The 19007-nt window shown below is 44.8% G+C and overlaps 1 protein-coding gene across 1 annotated transcript; it reads left to right on the top strand.

Moving 5' to 3' along the window:
- Positions 1 to 14450: 14450 nt before the first annotated feature.
- On the top strand, positions 14451 to 17256 carry LOC146173991 (uncharacterized). The gene is made up of 5 exons (XM_084585315.1): positions 14451 to 14625; positions 15973 to 16161; positions 16534 to 16653; positions 16811 to 16984; positions 17216 to 17256. The coding sequence occupies exons 1-5, from the start codon at positions 14478 to 14480 to the stop codon at positions 17254 to 17256; spliced, it is 672 nt and encodes a 223-aa protein (XP_084441441.1). The 5' UTR covers positions 14451 to 14477.
- The last annotated feature ends 1751 nt before the right edge of the window (positions 17257 to 19007 follow it).

The following is a 19007-nucleotide window of genomic DNA, read 5'->3' as shown; positions in this document are numbered from 1 at the left end:
TATTAATGCATACTGTACACCTTCGAGAAGCATAAAAGTAACACAAAACACTGCAGGAGGCGGAGGGAAAGACGCGAGACTCATTCCTCCGTCCTTCTCCGTGATGTCGCGCTGTATGCCCCGGGTGTAGTAGCGCGCTTTTCGAATGCGAGAGTGCCGCAGGGCTGTGGCTACAGTGTTCTAGAAGGCTTTCTAGAACACTGTAGCTGTGGCCCCTGCGGAACAAGCTCGTTCTGGCCTGTTTTGTCAAGGAGCAACTCGTCTTAAGCCACACAATACCAATTTTTTTTTTACAGAAATAGAGATTAATTATATTTATTTGCGTGCCTTACAACCTAGATAATGAAGGCTCCAGTTGTAAGTTGGCCATTATATAATTCTCCGGCCTGTTGCTCGCACTTTTACTTCTGCGAATAGCTCGCAGATATGCATCTATTGCGGATGCACGCAATAGATGACCGTTACATTGTGACCCCAACCTGCATTCCTAATGCCACAATTCGTTGTAATTTTTCAAAATAAGGGGTGCGCTTTTCGCGATTCTTGCATCTCACAAGAGTATACGCACATTGTGACGGCTCTCATGAGGTCTTTTACATGTGTTGCATAAGCTATGGCTTCGCGCTTTGCGTCGCGACGCAAAACGTGAGGCAGAAGGCACTACGATCTTTCTGCAAGAATTCCGGTGCCAACGGACAGAGCTGAGCGGTTGAAAATAATCTCTAAAAATTTAGCTGATGGTTTAACTTTGGTGAACCCTGGAGGGAAGCGAAAGCTTCTTGTATATGGCTACCGTCTGCCAAGCTTGGATTAAACACGTGTGTTTCTCCAAACTTAAAGCCCGTTCTTCATTGCTCTTCGGCACGCCGCCTTGTCAGGGCCTCATTCAGACGTGCCTTTGCGTTCCGCCGCGCTGCTTTCGCCCTTCTCCATCTCGCGCAGTGTTCTAACTTAGGCAGGTTGGTTGGTTTGGCTGCGGCTGTAGGAATAAGGAAAAGAAAATGAATGGCCCTGCTACTGACTCTGTAGCTGAGACGTGAGGCAAGATAAGAAAAATTATGGGGGTTTACGTATGGCTTCAACCCGAATGTTGCAACGATAGCCTGTTTAACACACGCTTTTCAATCCGCGGTTTTTCGTAATTTTTCTTTAAATTACGTTTTGGTAAAATGAAGGAGCCTTATGTTTTTGAGTGGACTCCACGGAATTGTCGACACCTGCACCTAAACAGTTCAAGGTTCATATTTTTGTTGTAAATTTTATATTAGTTTATAAGAAAGAAGAGGCGCAGTATCTGTATTTGACATTCAAGGTTGTTCAAGGTGAACATCTGTAGCGCTGACGGCTCGTGAATTATGTTGTTGTGACTGAAGGAAAAAGGAAAAGAAAATGCACGTGCTTGCTACAGTCTCTGTAGCTGAGTCACCTCCGCTGCCTTGTGTGGACAGATGTTGTGGTTGTAGCAAGAAGGAAAAGAAAATGCACGGGCCTGCTACTGGCTCTGTAGCTGATCCACCTCCGCTGTCTCGTGCAGACAGAAGGGAAGAAAGAAAAGGAAGACGGATAGAAAGACGCGCGCCGCAACAACAGCCGTCGTCCACCACCGAAGCGGTGGCGGGTGCACTGAGGGCCTTCAACAGATAATTCGGTGGCAGGCTAGCCCCCGCCGCAAGCGGCGGTGACCTACCTGCCTAAATAGAGAAGAAAAAGAACGTCGCAACAGCCGTCGTCCACCACCGAAATGATAGCGGGTGCAATGACGGCCCACAACAGATAAAGATATGGTAACAGGCTATAGCCCCCGCTGGAACCGGCAGTTCCTCGCCCCCCTCGTAAATTAGGTTTTGGGGATAGGTTGTTGTTGTGGCTGTAGGAAAAAGGAAACGAAAATGCACGGGCCTGCTACTGGCTCTGTTGCTGAGCCACCTCCGCTGCCTCAGAAGAGAAAATGAGAAAGAAAAGGAAGAGAAAGACGCGCGCCGCAACAACAGCCGTCGTCCACCACCGAAACGGTGGCGGGTGCAATGACGGTACAACAGATAAAAATTATATGGCAGGCTAGCCCCCACCGCAAGCGGCGGTGACCCACTTGTCCCAGCCCAATCAGGGGAGTACTCCTGAGAACTAATTTATTTATAGGAAGAGAAATGCGCGGTAACTTCTCACTTTTTTTAATAATTCGTTCACAGGAAGGGAAAGACGCTGTATCTGTGACACTTGTTTCTGTGGACACCTCAACCGCGCTGTAAGAGAAGGGAGGAAGGTGGGAGTGAAAGTGGAAAAGGAGAAAGAGGAGCCGTAGTGGAGAGCTTCGGAGTAATTTCGACCACCTGGGGATCTTCAGCGTAACTGTCTCACTTCCGCTGCCTTGTGCGGACAGAAGAGAGAAAGTATAGAGAAGGAAAGAAAAAGAAGAGGAAGAGAAAGACGCGCGTTGCGACAGCAGTCTTCCACCACCTAAGCGGTGGCGGGTGCAATCACGGCCTACAACAGATAAAAATTCGGTGGCAGGCTAGCCCCCATCGCAAGCGTACCCGGGTCCAAACCCGACCTCGGCGGCTGCGTTTCGATGGAGGCGAAACGAAGAGGTGTCCGTGTGCTGTGCGATGTCAGCGCACGTTAAAGATCCCCGGGTGGTCGAAATTACTCTGTAGCCCTCCACTACGGCTCCTCTTTATCTCTTTCCACTTTCCCTCCCACCTTCCTCCCTTCCCTTACGGCGTGGTTGAGGTGTCCACAGAAAACAAGTGAGACAGTTACCGCGCCTTTCCCTTCCTATAAATCAATCAATCAATCAGCGCAAGCGGCGTAGACCTACCAGTCCCAGCAGGCTGTCATTGCACACGCCACCGCTGGTGGTGGACGACGGCTGTTGTTGCGGCGCGCGTCTTTCTTTCCCTCTTGCCATGACCAAATAGGGGCACACCACAAGGCTCAGTAATTTCACCGACGCTCTTCAACATAGCCATGATCAATCTCGCAAAGAGGCTAAACCAAATACAAGGGATCCGACACGCAATGTATGCGGACGACATTACAGTCTGGACAGCCAAATGCTCACTGGGAGAGAAGCAGGAGGTACTACAAGAGGCGGTCTCCTGTATTGAAGAGTACACGAGACAAAGGGGACTAAAATGCTCCACAGAAAAATCAGAGCTCCTCAGAGTGGGAAGACATCCCACGGACGCATCACTTGAAGTAAAACTGGAAGGGTAAAACATCCCAGAACAGAAGATGATTAGATTTCTCGGCATGTGGCTGCAAGGGAGCCGAAGAAACAGCCACACACTCAGCCTGTTGAATAATGTGGCAGGGCAGGTAAGCCGAATGATCAGCAGAATAGCACACAGGAGATATGGCATGAAGGAGGAAGACACACTCAGACTGGTAAACAGCCTGGTGGTCAGCCGAGTGAAGTATTCACTGCCGTATCACGTAATTACCAAGGCAGAAAAGGAACAGGCAGAAGCGATTCTAAGAAAAGCATACAAGACGGCGCTTCACCTCCCAAGGAACACATCCAACGAGAAACTCATGCAACTTGGTGTCAGCAACACCTTTGAAGAATTAAGAGAGAGCCAACTTAAGGCCCAAGAGAAAAGATTGAGCAGTACGAAGACCGGAAGAGCGCTCCTGACAAGACTAGGTCGCAAGCTAGAAGAACCACAGAGCAGCCGAGTGACAGTACCGGATCTGCTACGAAGAAAGATAAGCACACAACCTATACCCCGAAACATGGATCCAAATCTCCACGCTCGCTGAAGGGCAGCTAGGGCAGAGCATTACGAGAAAAACATGGGATACAGGGAAGACGCAGTCTACACAGACGCCTCTAGATATACACAAACACACAAAGGAAACGCAGCAGCGGTGGTAGTAACCCACGAAGGGGAACACATCGCAAGTGTCACGACCAGGGTGTCTGACATAACAGAAGCAGAAGAGATAGCCATTGCTCTGGCTGTAAGAGAAGGATATAGGACAGGGAGACCTCTCCACATCCTAACAGACTCACAAGAGGCGTGCCGGAATTACACTAGGGGCAGGATTAGCAGTGCGGCACTAAAGATCCTCAAAGAGGGTGCGCCCTCGAAGGAGACACCAAAGCAAAACATAATCTGGATACCGAGCCACGCGGGAATCAGGGGCAACAAGGGGGCAGACAACCTAGCTCGAGGGATGACCAGCCGAGCGGGAGCGTCGCACACCCCGGAGGACCCCCAGATCAGATGCGGAAAGAGCTATTCAGACCTACTGAACCTATATAAGGGGCTGAGGTTCCACTACCCCCCGCCACACAAACAACTAACCAAGGAAGAAGCCACGGGAAGGAGGAGACTACAAACGGGCTCCTTCCCAAACCTACACATACTAAACAAGATTTTTCCAACACAATATAGCGCCAGCTGCCCATGGTGCGGATCAAAACCAACACTATATCTCATCACGTGGGAATGCGAGAGAAATCATGCATTTCACAAACAGAAAACACCAAGTGCGGAGCAATGGGAGAGCCGGCTCACCAGCTGCGAGCTAGAGGCCCAGAGGGCACTCATAGCACACGCAAGCGAGGTGGCCCGACTCAGTGGAGCCCTGGACTAGGGGCCCAACCACGGCCAGGGAGGTGACGGACTTCCAGAAGAAGCCTCGACCTCCACCGCTAACAAACTTCCAAAAGACAAATAAAGTTTTCAATCAATCAGTCAATACCCTCTTGCTTTTCTTCTCTATATTCTCTTCTATCTGCACGAGGCAGCGGAGGTGGCTCAACTACAGAGCCAGTAGCAGGCCCGTGCATTTTCTTTTCCTTTCTTCCTACAGCCACAACAACAACAACCGGTCCCAGCCTCGTAGGGTCAGGAACAGCCACCCTTCACCCTCTCTACCCCCATCGAACTCTGGGGCTTTTTTTGGGGATAGGAAGGAGCCTTATACTTTCGAGTGGACGCCACGGAATTGTGCACACCTGCACGTACCTAATCATATTTTCATATTTTTCTTGTACTCTGTACACTGGTTTATAAGTAAGAAAAGGCGCAGTATCTGTCTGATCTTCAAGGTTGTTCAAGGTGACATGGCACAACCCAGGACTGACTCTCCGGTTTTTAATTTTAAATTTTTTTAAATCGCGGCTGAGCGTTGCAACGATAGCCTAACTGCCACTTTTCAATTCCACGGTTTTTTCATAGTTTTTATTTAAATCAGGTTTTGGGGAAATGAAGGAATCACGTTTTTAAGTGTACTCCACAGAACTGTGGATACCTACACCTACCTAACCAGGTCAGATTCATATTTTTTTCCTGTATATTGTACATTGAGAGATAAGAAAGGAAAGGCGCCGTGTATGTTTTTGACCTTCAAAGTTGTTCAGGCACTTTAACACATAATAATAATAATAATAATAATAATAATAATAATAATAATAATAATAATAATAATAATAATAATAATAATAATAATAATAATAATAATAATAATAATAATAATAATAATAATAATAATAATATTAATATTAATAATAATAATAATAATAATAATAATAATAATAATAATAATAATAATAATAATAATAATAATAATAATAATAATAATAAGTTTATTCGGACATGAAACATGTACACAGAACATGCCCACGGGAAGAGGCAAAAGGAAGAAGCTGATGGCATTCTTCCTGACGAGGCCTCACCCCGGGTCACACATCAATGGCAGAAGGATGGGCAAGGTCAAGGTAAGGTTCACCAAGAAAACAAAACAAAACAAAACATAACCAATGAAGAAAAAAAAAATCTCAGATTATATTTGGCATTATAAGAAATTATATAAGAACCATGGTATCGTAAACAAGGTAAGTACATCAGTAACGCTACAATTCGCGACACAAAATGTAAACAAAATAATATACGACAAGCACTACAAGTCACATAGATTTGGTGCATTCCTAAGAAGTGGAAAAAAGCAACTTCATTTTCTTTTTAAATTGAAAAATAGTTTTACTGTTTATAGCATCATCAATTATTGAAGGATAGGCATTGCATACTATACTAATTTGGGTATCTGTATGTTGGGTGCCGTAGTTAGTCCGGGCACGAATGGAAACAAGAGAGGTAACATGCAGACTGTAGCCGGTATTTCTGTTCAGATATGTATTTCTAAATGATGTGATGTCTTGCTTAATTTTATGAAAGATATGCACAGCAACAGAATACTTATGGCACACAGGGAATGGAAGAATATGTAGGGCGTGAAATGAGTGGCCGCCGTTTGAAGGGTTTGTGGAACAAGCGCGTAAAGCTCTTTTTTGCAAATAAAATAGTCTGTCTGAACAAGTTTTGTTGCAAGTCCCCCAGATTAGATTACAGTACACCAGTTGAGAATGGATTAGGGCAAAATACAACTGTTTTTTTTATCTGCAAGGGCAACAGGTGTCTGATACGATTGATCACACCAATTGACCGAGCTACCTGCAGGTGAACATAATTTACATGGTCTCCCCAGCCTAGGTCACTACGGAAAAATACGCCCAGGAATTTACAGGAGGTTACAGATTCAATCAGGGTATCGTTAAACCGGAGTTGAATGGGATAATCTATAGGCTTATTTTTAGGTCGGAATAATATGAATTTAGTTTTCTTAACATTCAATTTCAATTTATTTACAGCAAGCCAAAGCATCAGTTCATGTAGCCAGGAGTTGGTGCGACGCTCTAGTTCGCGAAGATCACAACCAGAAAAAAAAAATGTTCGCGTCATCTGCGTATAAAACAATGTTAGAATAAGTTTTAATATTTACTATGTCATTGATATATAATATAAAAAGGAGGGGCCCCAGTATGGATCCCTGCGGAACACCGAAGTTTATTATTTCTGATTCAGATACGGCATTGTTCAGTCGTGTTTACTGAGTGCGATTGGATAAGTAGCTTTGCAGTAACCTGTGAGGCGTTCCACGAATACCATATCTCTGCAATTTATGAAGTAGAATGTCGTGCTTGACCGAATCAAAGGCTTTGGAAAAGTCAAGAAATACACCGACAGTGAAAAGCTTAAGTTCAATATTATTAATCAAACTATTTTTGATTTCGAGCAGTGCTGGCTGCGTGGATTTTCCAGGCTGAAATCCATACTGCTCCTTACAAATTATATTATTAGAATTCAGGAATTTGTATACCCTCGTAAAGATAACTCGCTCTGCAACTTTCGAAAACAAAGGTAGTACGGAAATAGGACGATAGTTACTGGGGTCATTTTTATTGCCTCCTTTGAAAATTACTGTAACACGGGTGGATTTCATTTTTTCTGGGAATTCACCTGTAAGAAGCATTAGATTACAGATATGTACGAGAGGAAAGGTAATAAATGTAGCAGCAGCTTTTACGGCTAGTGCAGTAATGCCGTCTGGGCCAGGAGAGCATGTATTGCGCATTGGGTTTATAATTGAGAGAATTTCATCTTCTGATGTCGGAGATAAGAATATTGAACTCTGACATGCCGGAAACAAAAAAGAATCGACAGATGTTACAGCTGAGGGAAGAGTATATGAAGTGGGATTTCCTGCATTTAAAAAATAGTCGTTAAGTTTATTAGCGAGTGAGGCACCGCTATAAAGAACTCCATCGATTTGCATTTCCGAAGGAAGAACATGTCGCTTTCTCCCAATAAGTTTATTGATGCCTTCCCAAAGGGATCTAGCATTATGCATGGATGAAAACTTTCGGCGATAAAAAAGCGATTTTGCCTTTTTTAGATCCTGATTTAATTTGTTCCGAAACGTCTTAAACTCTATCAAATGTTCTTGATTACGTGTTCCAAGAAATCGTGCAAACAACTTATTTTTTTGTTTAATACGTTTTAGAAGGTCCCGTGAGATCCACTCTTTTTTTGCCTTCCTGCCTTTCTTAAATTCTTCAATTGGAAACGCCTTGTTAAACGCATCTAGTGTTTTCTCTATGAATACGTTGTAAGCGGCAGATGAGTTCTCCGCTTTGAATACATCGACCCAGCTAATTTCAGACATAAGTAAACAAAATTTAGCGATGTTCTTTTGGTCATAGGTTTTACGTATGTAAACAGGAGCATCCGCTGCCTTCACATTCGAAAAAAGTGCAATAAATGGAAGATGATCGCTTATTCCCGAAGAGAAAACACCAGACATGGTGTTGTTAGGTAAAAAGTTTGTAAAACATACATCGAGTAGGGTTTCTGTCTGATAGCCTATTCGTGTAGGCATATCAACAACATTTTCGCAACCAAAAGATAACATTATTTCCAATAATCTGATTTGTGTTTGGCTAACACTCATAATATCGATATTCAGGTCACCAAGTAGTACCACATACATTTTGTGTTGACTGGTATATTCCAAAAAAGACTCAACAAACTTTAAAAACACAGACACGTCGCTATGAGGAGGACGATACACTACCATGATAGCTATATTATGATACAGGATAGTAACAACTTCAAAATGGTCAGTCACAAGTGAATTCATTATGTCAAAACGTAGGTGGTTCTTTATAAAAAGAGATACTCCCCCTCCGCGTTTGTTTGCCCTGAACTGTGATACCTCTTCATATCCTACCATTGGCATAACATCTTCCGGACAGCTGAACCAAGTTTCCGTAAATGCCAAAAAATCAAATTCGTGCACCAGTGATTAATTTCGCCTTCAATGCGCTCGATTTTATTTTTCAAACTTTGAGCATTTAAATGATAAATAGATAAAGACTTGTCTAAAGAGCAGCTAGCATTTCTGAGTAAGTCGTTAAATGTTGTGGTATTGAAATCAGACATGGTAATTAAGAAATAAAAGGGGGGGATCCTCGTATGAAACTTTTATACGAGGCCAGACTACACAAGCTTGTTCAAATCTTCTTCACGCCCAATCCTGATGGCATTTGCACCTGCTTCCTTTCGAACAAACACTTTCCCTACCTTTTTCCAGACAAATTCATATCCCTTTTCTTTGGCTGCGGATTTCGCAAGCCACAAAAGCTTCTTATTTAAAGCAGTCAAGTTGTCAACAAAGTAGATACCGTCCCTAAGGTCTGAACGCTTAGCCATCCAATTTGTTTTCGTCGCCCGCTTCGCAAACCTGATAAGCACAGCTGGAACCGTGTCTGATCGAGCGGGCAGACGATGTAGGCCTTCGATGTCGTTCTCTGTGAGGCATGGTACATCGAGCTGATTCGCAATTTCATTCACTTTTACGAACAGGTTTTCACTTACTGATAGGGGTAATCCGCGAACTTCCATGTTCTGGCAGCGACTGTACCGTTCCATATCGTTCAGTTCAAGCTTCAACTTTCCGATTTCTTCTCTGCTGTGATCCTTTTCAATTTCATCGACCCTATTGCGAATAGCATCAATCTCTTTTTCATGCCTCTCTGATGTTTGAAGTAGCTGATCATATGTGTCCGACATGTATTTGACAGAAATTTCAATGCTAGTTACAGTTTGTTTTAAGGATGAGAGGTCATCCACCTTTACTGTGAGAGCAGCAAGGGCTTTACTTATCTCAGCAAGTTGCTGAGTTAGGACAGGAGAGTGAGGACTTGAGTGCTGCCCTTCATCAGTGCGCGTTTGCGATAAACGACATGTTGGGCATCTCAAGGTTTTTCTTGCTTCAATGTTTTTCTTTTTATACGCATGCTCACTGATGCCCGCACACTTCCCTAGGTGGTAGTACTGACGGCACTTTGCACATTCCATCATCTCATCTCCATCTTGAAAAAACTGATAGCAAGCAAGGCATGAATCATCAGGCAAGGCTGTCATGGCTATAAGAAAGAGAACACACAGAGGCTTCCGCGACGCAGTGGCAGCAACGGCAGCGGCAATTACGTGAAAATAATGCAGTAACTAGAGCAAAACTAACCTGTAACATGAACGTAGGTTTATACAGGTGCCGGTTGATCGCTGTTGCCGCCACCGCTACTGCCAAGCGTGTGAAGAACTGCTGCGATGCATCAGGCTTTTGTAGACAGAACAGGGGGCGTAGTCCGCTTGGACAGGGGGTGTTGTTTACTAGCTGCCTCAACGAAGATGATTTCCACAGATTGTCCGGTGACGTCAGCAGCCCTCGAGAAGCCTGGCTCTCCGGTGACACTGTAACATGAACGTAGGTTTATACAGGTGCCGGTTGATCGCTGTTGCCGCCACCGCTACTGCTATAGTGCCTAGAATATACTACTGCCAAGCGTGGCGGTATGATGTTCATTACCGCGTCATTCCAACTACAATTCTGTTCTGATCTGTAATCTGAGCTTGGGTTAAGCGCAGAACTGCGATTCAAGCTTGCACATAACTTCTAAAAAGATACCATCGCACAACACAGGGTTGCCTCTGGGTATTTTTGTGGTTTCGTTTGTGGAATTTAACGTCCCAAAGCAACTCAGGCTATGAGAGACACCGTTGACTCCGAAAATTTCTACCACCTGGGGTTATTTAACGTGCACTGATATCGCACAGCACACGGGTGCCTTGCTTTTCGCCTCCGTCGTGTGGCGATCATGGAGAACCGCGCATCCCTCCTAAACACCGCGCGCCGCGGAGGATGAAGGGGACAAAAGTATTCCTTCTCTTCCGAGGATGAGTAACCCAAACGGGTTGGTCGATAACGTCGCGTTTCCCTCTTCCCTCGCCGGGCGCTGGAGCGCACCGCTAGGCGTCGCAGACGCGACGCTCATTGGGCGAAAAAGGACAAAGGGCAAGATGTGCGCGACATTCCGTTTCCAGCCCAGATGAGAGCAGACACTATCATCATCGTCGCCATTGCCAAGACGTCACATTACGTCAGTTCCTTCGTTCTCGGTTGCCGCAGGTTGCCGTGGCAACAGATACGCTCCAAAATGCATATGGCGTCACGCATGTTCGCTGTCGTCGCTACAGTGTTCTGCCCGTCGCGCTCACGGCACTGCTCACTGTCGTGAGTCAGTTGCCTCGGCTAGAGGATGGGGCTCATTTGGCGTCGGCGTGCCAGCAACGATGCGCGCATCACAAACAGCATGCTAGCAACCCTCAGGGAGCCTCGTGAACGCGTAGCTGTTGCTACGGCAGCCGAGAACGAAGGAACGGACGTCGCGTGACGGCGGCGATGACGTCAGCGTCTGCTCTTATCTGGGCTGGAAACGGAATGTCGCGAACCGGCTACCGCCGGAGAGGAGCGACACTGACAGCGAGCCGCGACAGGTTGACAACGGAAGGACACAAGGTAACCTCACCGCTCTGCTTCTTTGTTGTCGCCATCTTGCCCTTCAACTGTCAGGCCCATCCAAAAGGATAGGGTCGCCAGCTAGATCATCACCAGCGTTTTTTTTTCTTTGGGGGGGGGGGGGGGGGGGGGGAAGACCCAATAAATATCTGGTTCCGGGCAAAGTCCTGATCTGTGTTGTGTCGTACCCCAGACGGCCACTGCCCAGGTAACGCAAAACGTTGCCTAAACGTTGCCTGTATGTATGAACTTCCACACAACGTAATGTGACAAAATCTCACATTGCTGCGACGTTGCAAGACATACGTTGCCCTGACGTTTAGAGATTACGTCATCATAACGTTTATAGGCATACACAGCACTGACGTTGGGTGTACACATCTCACCAACGTTTTGATAACATTGCTATTGCAACATTTATAAACAGGCTGAGTTAGATATTACTGGCGAAGCTAATAAAGCTGCAAAAGTGAAATGCGAAATTCCTGGTTGGACAAGAATATATGCTCAAGTGATAAATGGCAGCTTTATAACATGGAAACAATTTTAGATAGTAATTATTTTCCAACAAATCATCAGATCACAATGGTCAAAAATATCACAAATATACTTTTATTAATTTACAATACTGTTGAGAGCCCAACAGACAGTGAAAATTATATCATGGACAAGAGTGCGAACAAACACCGTGTTGTGGGAATGGTTTTGTCATTGTCAGAGAGTACCAAGCAAAGGTATGGTTTTTACAATGGGAGCGCACAAAAAATAGCATCTGCATTTTTCTTGACTGGTAAGCACACACATTTTGTACCAATTTCATTGATGCTCCACGTACTCAGACCCCGTGAAAGTCCTCGGGCTCTGTAAACACCTATGTCAACAGACCACAGAGTTGCATCATGAAAGTTACTAACATCGGCATAGTGCTGCCCGCAAATAAGGACATCACCTTCAGCTGCTATAAAATTTCTTATTAGGACAAAATTTCCACCCGTTATCCTCACACAGCTGTCTTTTGGTTTTGTAGAAAACACTTTTTTCCCAATCGTAGTCTTACTGAATCGCTGCCCCCGGAATGTTTCAGGGACTGGTCCATTTATGTGAATATTGGACAGCTTGATGCCATCACTTCTAGTAGTCACTGGTGGCTTGAACTGCTTTAGTTCAGCTGCTCGCATAAAAATTTGTTCCGTAGGAAGGGCATGGCCTCTGGCCAGTTTCTTCAGCTTTCCTAGAAAAGCGTCAAAAGGAAAGGCTGAAAATAGGGCAATGTGGCGAAACCGTCGCACATCATCTTCCAGATGCGAGAGGCTATGTATGCTAACATTTTAGATGCCACTGCCATAAAGCTTACCTGCCTCTGCAACGAAGCTAAGCAGCAGCTGCTCAGCATATTCACACAAAGTCATACAAAGATCGGGTGAGGCCAGTATTGTGATGGTACAACTTAGCTTCAAAAAGTGCGTGTAAAATGGATGAGCAAGGTGTTGGTTCAGAACAATGGGGCCAAAGTAAACAAGGAAGTTTCTATACTCGGATGCCTTCCAAAATTCTAGAACACGCAGGGTCCTTGGAATGCGCTGAAGCTCCTGTGGAGTGTTGACAGCCAAAGTAACTAAGTTCTCAGAAATGGCCCTACGTGCACTCAAAGGCAGCATTGACGCTGATGGGGCAGTTGATGTCCAATACTGCACTAGAAATCTTTTCATAACTCTTAAGCAAACCAAACGCATATAGTCTAGTGGGAACCAGTCCGATGCCCAGCTTGAGCAATGGTGATGTGCAATTGTGATGATCAGGCTGTGTCATGTTGGTGAAGTTTTCACCTGTACGCGGAGGGGCCAACAAATCAGGAAATATAACTTTCCTAAGCTCTACAGAGTACATGCCTTTTTGCATGTACTTTTCACATGCACAGTATGCTGCATGTCTTTTGGTACATTTAAGGAATGCCCGCGCAGGCATGTCGCAAACAAATGCATGAACAATCACTAGGGAACACAGCTTCACCATGGTGCAGTCCAAGCTCTAAAAGTGAACACTCTCGGGTTTTGAGTCCCTCATGTAGAGAGCTGCAAGGAAAGGTTCATTTCGCGAGCTTTCTTCGGCCCGCACAACCGCAGGCCAGAACTGTTTCGACGAACTCCTAGATAAGGGCACACCATCGACGTTCATCGTCAGGGAAGTCACTGAAGCGCTCACTGATATGGCTTCACTTTCTAGTTGCTGAATGAGGTTTCCAGCGACGCCAAAAAAGCAGTAAGTGCCACTTCCCATGCTGGTGACTACTGGCATGAGGCGTCCGCAGCAGTGTTCTGGCATCAGAAGGGAGGTCTGGGTGGTGCGGCTGCAGAATTTTCAGAAGCTTAGTGATGTGGGCGGCAAAAAATGTTGTTATCTACAGCCCATGAACGAAGTGGGTCGTGTAAAGCCGGAGCTAAATCCACCTCACTCTCGCTTGACGAAAAATCGCGGAGCTCACTGCTGCATGAATACTGCTGTAGAATTTGTTCTTGAGACTCGGCAACTTCGCCAGTTGGCGGTGGATCAACGGAGCACAATGGAGAAACCAATTCTTCATCGTCATTGCTACGATAACTAGCACTGGACTCACTGCTGTGAAACACCACCCTCTCAAAATCAGTAGCTAAGTTTCAGCTTGTAAGGGACTGCTGTACAGTAGGGCTATCAGATTGGCAAAGTGCTGCTATTTTGGTTGCCCTGCGTCAGAATTTCTGTCTTCTTCCAACATCAATGATACACCACTATGTCCTCTTCATCGCTGGTAGACAGCTTTACTTGCAAACACGAGCGGTACGCATCATGGTGCACTGAAGGTCATCGACGAATGAGCAGTATGATCACTTGCTTCAGCTACGCACAAGTATCGGGGTTATAACCAACAGCGCAAAGCTGATACAACATGCTAAGGCGTATTCAGGAGAAAAAGCCACTTTTTCCGCACTGCTACACAAGCATTGCCCCTGAGATGTGAACACACACTGGCTGGGCTTGAGCTTGGCTCGACTACACCTCGTTTGTGTGCCATACATTGCTTGTCCTGGCCAACGAAAGTGTTCATGTAATAAATAACCATAAATAAACAATTTTTTGCAAATAAAAGAACTTTCACGCAGTAAATTACTAAGCTTGAACATTAGCATAAATTAATAAATATTTATTTCATATTATTTTGCTGCGTTCAGGCGGCACCACATTCAATATGGCGGGACAAAAGAAACACGACGACATGGCTCTTGTGGGGCTTTATGGAGCTTTTTCGCACGTTACGCCTTGTCTTGCCACTTGCCTGTGCTCGTGTGCATTTTGACTTCGAGTGCCTTCGTGCCGACTTCGCAGCCGCATTTCACGTGCGAACTCAATCTTCCGACTGCATGCACTGTTCATCGCTCACAGGTGAGTTGCTATTGCTTTGGTGACCTCCCTTTTAGCTTGTAGGCATATCTCAGACTGTCGCATCTGGAACCACATTGAATGCACCACGCGTTTTCTGTTTATTCCTTGCTGCTTTGTTAATCACGAATTTCTTTGTTATTAACGACTGGCCATGCATTTTCGCAGCAGAACAGTGCTGCGCTGCCCCGCATCACAGATGTTCAGCAGAGCTGCTTGTGTTCTGATCAGGAGACAAATGCTGAAATTATTTTGCCTCTTTGGCGGTATGGTCACCGTGACAGTGTCACGCTAACGCCTAAGTTGTCACGCCCGTGGCAAGAGCCGCATCATTAGGTCGGTGTGACCGATTAGTGTCATTAATCGTTTGCTCGAAGTGTGACTGAAAATTCGTCTAGTTTGATAGCCCACAGGCCGCCGGTTGGGGCCACCAGCCAGCCATCTCGCTAACTAACTTGCTCAGTGTATGTGTGCGCCCTTTGCCATTCCGGTTTAGCATTTTGGCGCTTTGTTTGTGTGTGTGTGTGTGTGTGTGTGTGTGTGTGTGTGTGTGTGTGTGTGTGTGTGTGTGTGTGTGTGTGTGTGTGTGTGTGTGTGTGTGTGTGTGTGTGTGTGTGTGTGTGTGTGTGTGTGTGTGTGTGTGTGTGTGTGTGTGTGTGTGTGTGTGTGTGTGTGTGTGTGTGTGTGTGTGTGTGTGTGTGTGTGTGTGTGTGTGTGTGTGTGTGTGTGTGTGTGTGTGTGTGTGTGTGTGTGTGTGTGTGTGTGTGTGTGTGTGTGTGTGTGTGTGTGTGTGTGTGTGTGTGTGTGTGTGTGTGTGTGTGTGTGTGTGTGTGTGTGTGTGTGTGTGTGTGTGTGTGTGTGTGTGTGTGTGTGTGTGTGTGTGTGTGTGTGTGTGTGTGTGTGTGTGTGTGTGTGTGTGTGTGTGTGTGTGTGTGTGTGTGTGTGTGTGTGTGTGTGTGTGTGTGTGTGTCATCTGCGTGGACTGAAAATAGTTGGAAGTTAAGTATGCTGAAATTCTTCGCCACGACTGTGTTGCGCTGTTTTTACTTTAGAAATCAGTAAACTTTTTGTTGATGAAAATTTCTAGCACATGCTAAGTAGGAGATAGTGCTTGCAGCGATTTAATTTCCTGAAACGCCAGCAATAAGTGTGCAAAGAAAACTAGTTTCAGTGACATGCATCTCGCTCAGCTGCTGGCAAAATACACACTCACCATAAATTGACCCTCATTGATTGGAAACTTGAGCAGTGAAGTGCAACTCAGTAGTGTCTCTTCAACAGAGGCACAGAAAATAATGCCTTTGACTTGGCACTAGTGCTTGTTATGCTAACTGCGCTATATTCTTGCAGGATGTTCTACATCGGCGAATTCAGCAGTGCGAACGGAGTTGCTGCCGTCCCCAAAATTCTGGGTGCAGAATGGGGAAACATTATGGCCACCATACCGAACCCCGTCTCGTTGCCCAAGCGCTATAAAAGACTGCGAGGAGCCTGGAGAAGAATGGATTGCACACAAATGCCGAATCTTAGGCGAGACTAGTACGTCATTTTTTTTTGTCACAAGATAGTATTGTGATTATAGGGTACTGTTGGAGCTTTAGGTTCTTGGTTGTGGCAGTGTGCAAAGGCAACGATGCACATAAGTTAAGCGCTGTCAGAGGGGAGAACTTTTGAGCCAAAATGGTGAAATAATCACCCATCATCTTAATTTAATGACTCTTATCAGTAATCATGTTTGTTGCTCATTGGCTCAAGGTTCCTGTTATAGTGATATTGTTATGCTCTTATTTCAATAATATTGTTGCTAAGCAGTTGTGAACGTTGCCTTTTCATGGGTCTGCTTACTATTTTCATTCAGTTTCCCTTTAGCCGTGTCATTCAATCTTTCTACACTGAACTCTTTGCTTGCAGCAACATATGCTGACGCAAAAAGAAGAGAGAAGAAAGCTGAAGAGGTGTCAGATTTGACAACTGATGAGGAACGGCTGACAAAAAGGCCAAGAAAGCCCATCAAGAAGGCGTTGTATGGAAGTACGAGTCCAGTTCTGCTGCTAAAATGCTTTTGCTTGATATGTTTACACTTTCTATATTAATCATGCATATTCCATTTGCTTTGCTGCTATATTTGTGAATGTTACTTTAGCAAGCCACTATTGAAATAACTGAATTGAAACATTTTTAACTGCAGTGTTGGATGAAGACGGCAGCAACGTCCCAACAAAAAAAAAAAGGAAACAGAAGGCTCTTTTTGTTTGTGAGGAAAGTGAAAGCGATGAAAGCTGCGATAATCATCGCCTACCATCTACAGTTCCTACACAACAAGCCAAGCAACTACCATCCACCAAGACCAGCACAAGTACCAGTGAGCCCAGCAGCACAAGCAGAAAGCGGCATCCAAGGTAAAAACTTGCCTTGTGCCTGTAGTGGGTGTTGTAAGCAACATTTTACTGTGCAGTGCACATTATAGCTCTATATTTGTGGTTTTATTCTGGCACAAATATATATTTGGCTAGTTTTTAAATTCTGGCCAGCAGTCCATTTTTGCTGCTGCATTCTAATGTATTTTCTAATTTTTTTCTTTTGCTCATTTCAGGGCTTCTGAAGAACCTTGTGCAAATGGTGTGGATTTATTGAGTCGTATAATAGATTGAGATGCACAATTCAATGTATGCATAAGTGTGTTCACAGTTCATAACAGATGTAATGGGTTTTGTTAATTTGTAGTAAATATCAGTGTCTAGGTTTACCGCCCCAAGTCTGTGATATTGTTTTGTTTGCGCAGTGGCCCTCCGGCAGTCTTGCCTGTTAGGCAACGAAGTGGACATGAGACATGACATTGGCGACCATTTTCGCCAAGCACCAGCACGCTGCAAAAAACGGTAGGTCTGTTATGCTGTGTACGGAAGCTGGACTATCATTTAGTCTACTTGTGCATCAAGCTGTGCAAAAACTGGACTTGTCACAGTCACTTAGCTTACCAGCATATCATATGGAACAGCATAGGCAAAACCTATGGGACATAAAAGTAAACTTCTAGGATATAGTGTAAGGCCATCAATGTTGCATCAGCTGTAATTTTGATGGTTTTAAAAGCGGAAATTCAGTGGGTGTCCTGGTGTTCTTTATTTTTGTACTATCTGTCCAAGAAATATTGGCACGCTCCACACACAAGTAATTCTGGTCCTGCAAATTTAGTTTTAGATGTCTGATTACTTTGTAAGTGCTGTCTTGAATTTTGGCTGAATAATAATCTTTTTTTTGTGTTTTTGTTCTTTTAATTTAGTGGCCTAATTCATGGAATGGATGACCTGGCAGCTATGTGATTGCTCGTCTCTTCATGGAATTGCTGACTCAACAGATGTACAATCATGCCAAATAAATTGTGTAAATGATCTCACATGTGCACCTGATGTAATTTTTGCACTGGCTGTGTCATTCAAGTGACCGGTCAGCAGTCAGTAGACCACGATTACTGCGTAACTGCCTTTTGGTCGGTGCCTTGTCGACATATAAGCATACATTAGTCACTTCAGAAAGGCAGAACGCACTCATGCACGATTCATCAGCTATGGCTGCACCTTGTCTAGTAGGAACAGATGGTGCGGGTTATGTAGCTTTTGCCTAGAAGCTCCTTGAGGAAGGTACCGCATGCATTGTTTAGAATACATTAAAGTAATGTACAGGCAACGTTTCTTTCGTCATCTTTTGTTGGTATAACGTTGAAATAACATAACGTCAACGTTTTCAGAACGTTGTAGAAACATTAGTGCATAACGTTATCTGGTGATCAAAAATAGTGACATTAGCAACAATCAGGCAACGTTGCTCTCTGACATTTGTGGCCATTCAGATAACGTTCCAGTGACATTTTGCGTTACCTGGGTGACGTCCGACGGACAACCGAACTCGGCCGCAACTCGGCGGCCGATTTCGGACGTCTGCCGGAATTCCGGCGTACGTACGAAAGCGGATGGTCGAATCCGTTCGCCCAGCGGACAGCCGCCGTACGTCCGCCACTGGATTTCCTTTTACACAGCTATGATATAGTTTGTAGTCGTCGTGCTCGTCTGAACTGCGTATAAACCAGTAATGCCGTCAAGTCTGCATTATATGATGCCAGAGCGAATCGACGCGATAGAAAGCGTTTCCATTAAACAGTTTTTTTTATTTTCCGCATGTTTCATCGTTGAATTCTTCAATCCAAATTTTTTGATTGAAAGATAAATGACCATTAAACATTTTTCTATCATGATGCTTCGGTGAAATTTTAATCAGTGGCTGAATAGACGCAGCAAGCAGCAAGCTCAAAAAGAACGAAACCGAACCTATTCTCAAAAAAATCTGAAATGAGCCAAGCCAATCCACCTGACAAGTTGAAGTTTAGT

The sequence above is a fragment of the Amblyomma maculatum genome, chromosome 11 (genome assembly GCF_055883805.1).
Source record: "Amblyomma maculatum isolate TAMU_Amacu chromosome 11, ASM5588380v1, whole genome shotgun sequence".
Lineage (NCBI taxonomy): Eukaryota > Metazoa > Arthropoda > Arachnida > Ixodida > Ixodidae > Amblyomma > Amblyomma maculatum.
Note: the sequence above shows the minus strand (reverse complement) of the source record. Positions and strands in the feature narration are given on the sequence as shown.

Excerpts from the sequence above, each read along its gene's own strand:
- LOC146173991 (XM_084585315.1), top strand. The coding sequence starts at position 14,478 with ATGGAGCTTTTTCGCACGTTACGCCTTGTCTTGCCACTTGCCTGTGCT. Across the intron at positions 14,626-15,972 it reads GCACTGTTCATCGCTCACAG|GATGTTCTACATCGGCGAAT; the intron begins GTGAGTTGCTAT and ends ATATTCTTGCAG. Across the intron at positions 16,654-16,810 it reads CAAGAAGGCGTTGTATGGAA|TGTTGGATGAAGACGGCAGC; the intron begins GTACGAGTCCAG and ends TTTTAACTGCAG.